Source organism: Charadrius vociferus, unplaced genomic scaffold (assembly GCF_000708025.1).
Source record: "Charadrius vociferus isolate BGI_N301 unplaced genomic scaffold, ASM70802v2 scaffold585, whole genome shotgun sequence".
In the NCBI taxonomy this organism is placed as follows: Eukaryota; Metazoa; Chordata; class Aves; order Charadriiformes; family Charadriidae; genus Charadrius; species Charadrius vociferus.
The window spans coordinates 422,636-427,309 of record NW_009648642.1 but is presented as its reverse complement, the minus strand read 5'-3'; the positions used below and the strand labels follow the sequence as shown (position 1 = coordinate 427,309).

The 4,674-nt window shown below is 55.6% G+C and overlaps 1 protein-coding gene across 1 annotated transcript in view; it reads right to left on the bottom strand.

The window, feature by feature from the left end:
- Window positions 1-786: 786 nt before the first annotated feature.
- Window positions 787-4,674, bottom strand: part of LOC104287652 (ankyrin repeat and fibronectin type-III domain-containing protein 1-like) — a 122,780-nt gene continuing 118,892 nt past the window's right edge. The window contains exons 20-21 of the mRNA XM_009886378.1: window positions 4,483-4,668; window positions 787-1,526 (exon numbers count right to left, since the gene is read on the bottom strand). Coding sequence (XP_009884680.1) covers window positions 1,239-1,526; window positions 4,483-4,668 — 474 coding nt within the window. The 3' untranslated portion in view covers window positions 787-1,238. The remainder of the gene's footprint in view (window positions 1,527-4,482; window positions 4,669-4,674) is intronic.

Sequence of the window (4,674 nt, the reverse complement as noted above, 5' to 3'; positions counted from 1 at the left end):
TTAATGCATTCAACTGCAGATGCTCAGTCCCTACACCCATCGGGTTTCCAACACCACGTGGAGGTGACTGCCTTTGCATGCCAAAGCTTATTTTATTGCCTCACAACGAAGCCCACAAAAACATTTTTAACTTGCACGTCGCTCCCACACACGCGATTTGCGTGTTAACGTAAACCTCCACTGGGTGGAAAGCATCCCATTAAACCCTCAAGGGAAAGACAAGCCCAGCCCTTGAGATGAGGGCTGATTTGGGGGCTGAAGGAACACAACACATCGAGCCGCAAGAAGGAAAAGAGGGATACACAGTCAGCAGCAGTCATCTTTACTATGGACCACAGGAGATCAGAAAAATAACCTTGTTAACAAGGGACCTAGTGGCTAACAAAATGTCATGCTATAGGACATACAAGAGAGGCCAAGCACAATCACCAGAACAAAACGGCAACCGAGGAGGAAAGGAAATCCAAGGGTGGTGCGAAGGGTGTTGCAGTAGATGCCCTATAGGAAACCTCTAGTGGTGGTACCAACACAGCTGTGTGCACATCTGTGTGTGCGTGGGGCTGGCTGTGTGGGTTCCTTTTGCCTTTAAAACAAGCCAAAGGGTCTTCACCTCTTACACAACTCCAGTGTCGCTAGCACAATTATTAACTTTTTTTTCAGGAAAAAAAAATAATATCATTTTGTTCCAAGAACTATGTGCAAGAATTGTTTCTGCGGGTACAGTGAAAGGAGGGCAGATAGGAAAACACCCTTCTCAGTGCTGTCCTTGTGACTCGTGCCCTCTCCTCACTGACACCACAACCCTCCCCAGCAATGCTCGGTGGCTTTGCCTTCAGGGAATCCCAAACAAGGCTTTTCAGAAAAAGAAGAAAAAAAAAAAAAAAGGTATTGCTGCTTCTTCTTGTAATATTTTTTCCTCTCTCTCTCCCCCCCTTTCCCCTTAAAAATGTTTACTTTCAAAAATTCCATTCCTGCAGAGATTCCTCCCGAGCTCTGAGGTCTCCGCACTCCACCCTCCTCTTCTGCAGTCAGAAAAACTGAGTCTCGATGTCTCTTTGGTTAAAAAAAAAAAAAAAAAAAAAAAAGAACACAAACAAATACACACAGCCCAGTATGATCCCATTCCACCCCGCGGACGCCTGATGAGAGGGTGTCTGTGGAAGAAGGAAGCATCAGAGACGAGCTGTCTGCTCTCTGGAAGCTGAGGTCCCTTCGCCGCCCGGCCGGCTCTCCTCCTCTCATACGGTGGTCGCTGGCCCGTACTGGAGCACCAGAGGGGATGTCTCCTTGATGCGGACATAGAACCGCCCCTCGGGCCGTGTGGTTTGGAGGGACAGAGGCAAGAAGTCATCGGGAAGCCACCGCTCGCTCTCATCAGAGGCAAATACCAGTCCAAAGTGCTCCAGCTGATCCTCGCCGTAGCAGAAGGCGGCCGAGCCGCCCAGCACACCACGAGAGACGTCGTTCATCTCGAGCACCACCAGCTTCACCACCTCCCCGGCGGACGTCTGGCTGGTGATGTGCAGCTGCGGAAAGAGAAAGGTGGGAGAGATGGATGGTAAGGGGGAGGAACAAGGAGGAACCGGGGGCCAGAGGCAGCACACGGCGTGTCCTACAGCGGTGATCATGAGGGTGGAGGAACAGCTGCCCCAGTGCTGCCAGTGAGCAAGGGACAGCAGCCTGGAATGGAGCAGTAGGCACACCGTGCCCAGGGATGCCCGGCGTGCCCGGGCCCGAACTCATACACCGCTTTCTCGTCTCCACTGCACTCTGTGCCCTTACAGCTCCACTCTTGTACCTACTGTACTACCTTCACCTACAGTTTGCCTGCTCCACTCAGGCTGTCCCACTGTCCCATTACCTGTGGCCAGAGAAGGACAGTCCCAGCCCTGCTCCTGGCACCACGGAGGGATCTGCGTAAAGTCCCTCTTGTAGTCAGGATCCAGACCGTCCGACCAGCGTGCTCTGCCACAACGGCTCTGCCACAACGGCTCTGCCAAACTGGTGGGGCTGAGATGAAGCCTCTTTGGGAAGCGGCGCTAAATTTTGTGCCGTTCACAAGCTTGGGGTTCTCCCACCAACAGCTACCCTCGCTCTCCCTCTCCGCTTCCTCAGGGACTGCCCTCTGAATCCCAAATACGGCTGAGAAAACGAGCTCATCTGGGCTCTGGCTGCTAACGACCGTCGGGAGCCCGCTACTTGACTTCAAAGGCCCTAAAGCGGGACAGCCATCCTCGCCCGGGCAAGGCGACGGTTTCCTTTGGCACATCCGTGCGGGTTTGTGGAGCGCTGCGAGCAGTGCCCTGGCAGGGTGGTCCGAGCCCTCGGCCCACGTGAACCCTGCCAGCTCCGAACAATCATCGCGGGGCTCAGCTGATTTACGCCAGCCAAGGAGCCTTTCCTTTGAACTCGGCTTTCTTCGAGAAGAACATCGTAAAACGCTTTCAAGCAGGCGTGTCCAGAGCTTTGCAACTTCAAAAGCCACGTGGGCAGCCCGCCAGGAACCCGAGGGCTGCGCTTCAGTTGCATAGAAATCTATGGTAATTTCTCAAATGGAAAATAAATACTGCAAGTCAGATTCCCCTCCGCCTCTAACGTCCCTGCTGGGTGCGGAGAAGCTGGCTATCAAACCTCCCCAGCAATAAAACCCGTCAGCCCCATCGGCTCTGTCCTTCCTCTGCCATTTTGTGGGCAGGCTGCGCTCGGGCAGCTCCATCAGCCTCCGCTCCGGGCACCGGGAATGTCGGGAGGGAAGTTTCAATAGGGGAAGGAGCTTCTCAGGAATGACTGAGGGACCTGGGGATGTTCAGCCTGGAGAAGAGGAGGCTGAGGGGAGACCTTATCAGTCTCTACAGCTTACCGAAAGGAGGGTGTAGAGGTAGGGGCTGACCTCTTCTCCCTGGTGACAAGTGATAGGACGAGAGGAAATGGATTCAAGTTATGTCAGGGGAGGTTTAGACTGGATATTAGGAAACATTTTTTCACTGAAAGGGTAATTAGACATTGGAAGAGGCTGCCAGGGAGGGGGTGGATTCTCCATCCCTGGAGGTGTTTAAAAAAAGGGCAGATGTGGTACTTGGGGACATGGTTTAGAGGTGGTTTTGTCAGGGTAGGTTGATGAGACTTGATGATCTTAAAGGTCTCTTCGAACCTCAACAATTCTGTGATTCTATGATTCATGGCTGGGAGCAAAGGAGGTGGCAGGGCCGGAGGGGGAACTGCCCCACATGTGTGCCCTGAGGGACCTCTTCCTTGGAGATGGCACCCAGAGCAGGTGAGGGTGGTCAGAGCTGGGGGGGTCCGGCTCTCATCAGCACAGCCCTCGCGGAGAGGAACCAGGTTGTAAAGTGGCTCTGATGGACCCCAATGCTTCCAGCAAGGAGGCAGCTTTGCCTGCTCCCCTTCCTGCGCTGGAGATGAGCAGCTCCTGCTCGCCATCCCCAAAGGCACACGGGGCTGGAGAGGGAAAGCACAGACCCCGGGGAGGGGAAGCTGTGGGAGGGCCGGGGTCACAGCAGGGGGGTGACAACTGGATTTTGGCCAGGGTCTGATGTGTTTGAACACCAGGACATGGTGAGGGAAACCCATCAGTGTTGGGGACCTGTTGGAGCAGGTCACAAAGAAGACCACAAAGATGCTGCGTGGGCTGGAGCCCCTCTGCTGGGAGGACAGGCTGGGAGAGTTGGAGGGGTTCAGCCTGGAGAAGAGAAGGCTCTGGGGAGACCTCAGAGCCCCTTCCAGTGCCTAAAGGGGCTCCAGGAGAGCTGGGGAGGGACTTTTTACAAGGGCATGTGGTGACAGGATGAGGGGGAATGGCTTCAAACTGGAAGAGGGGAGATCTAGATTAGATATTAGGAAAAAAAAATTACTTTGATGGTAGTGAGCCCCTGGGGCAGGTTGCCCAGAGAAGCTGTGGCTGCCCCATCCCTGGAGGTGTTCAAGGCCAGGTTGGACAGGACTTGCAGCAACCTGGGCTGGTGGGAGGTGTCCCTGCCCAGGGCCGGGGGGTGGAACTGGGTGATCTTTAAGGTCCCTTCCAACCCAAACCGTTCTGTGATTCTATGATTAATGTGACCTTTGCTCACTGCCTACCCGTGCCAGGTGGCACTAACTTACTGTCAGCCCCTGAACCACGGACCGAGAGATGAACCATGGACCGAGAGCTCCTCTGCCTCGTCCCCCAAAAATACCCCACCCATGGCCCTGGCTCGCCCCCTCCACAGCAATGGCTATCACTCCTGCAGAGCCACATGCCCCATCCTGCGCTGCCGGGAGCATCATCACTATTTCAGGGATGCAGGGATGCAGGGCAGGAGTGCTGTGGGTGTCCAGGGGACATCATCCCTGGGACAGTGGAGGATGGAGAGGGCAGTGCTAGGCGAGGGGCACGCGAGCCACACCACTGCCTGTCTCCCCATCCTGCCAGCCCTTTCCATCCGGGCATGGCAGAGCTGCACCGCTGCCCTTTGCAGGCTCCGGTACCTTGACACTGGTCTCTTTGGAGAGTCCGGTTTCGTACTGAGGGCAGACCCGCAAGGTGACAGAGCCCGGCTTCTTCCCTCGGTCGGCCAAGCACCCGGGCTGCTCCGGCTGCTCCTGGAAGCTCTGAGTCCACTCGGCTGAGCGTGTTCGGAAGACAGGCTCGGAGCCCTGCCCGCCCCGGCTGCGCTCGGG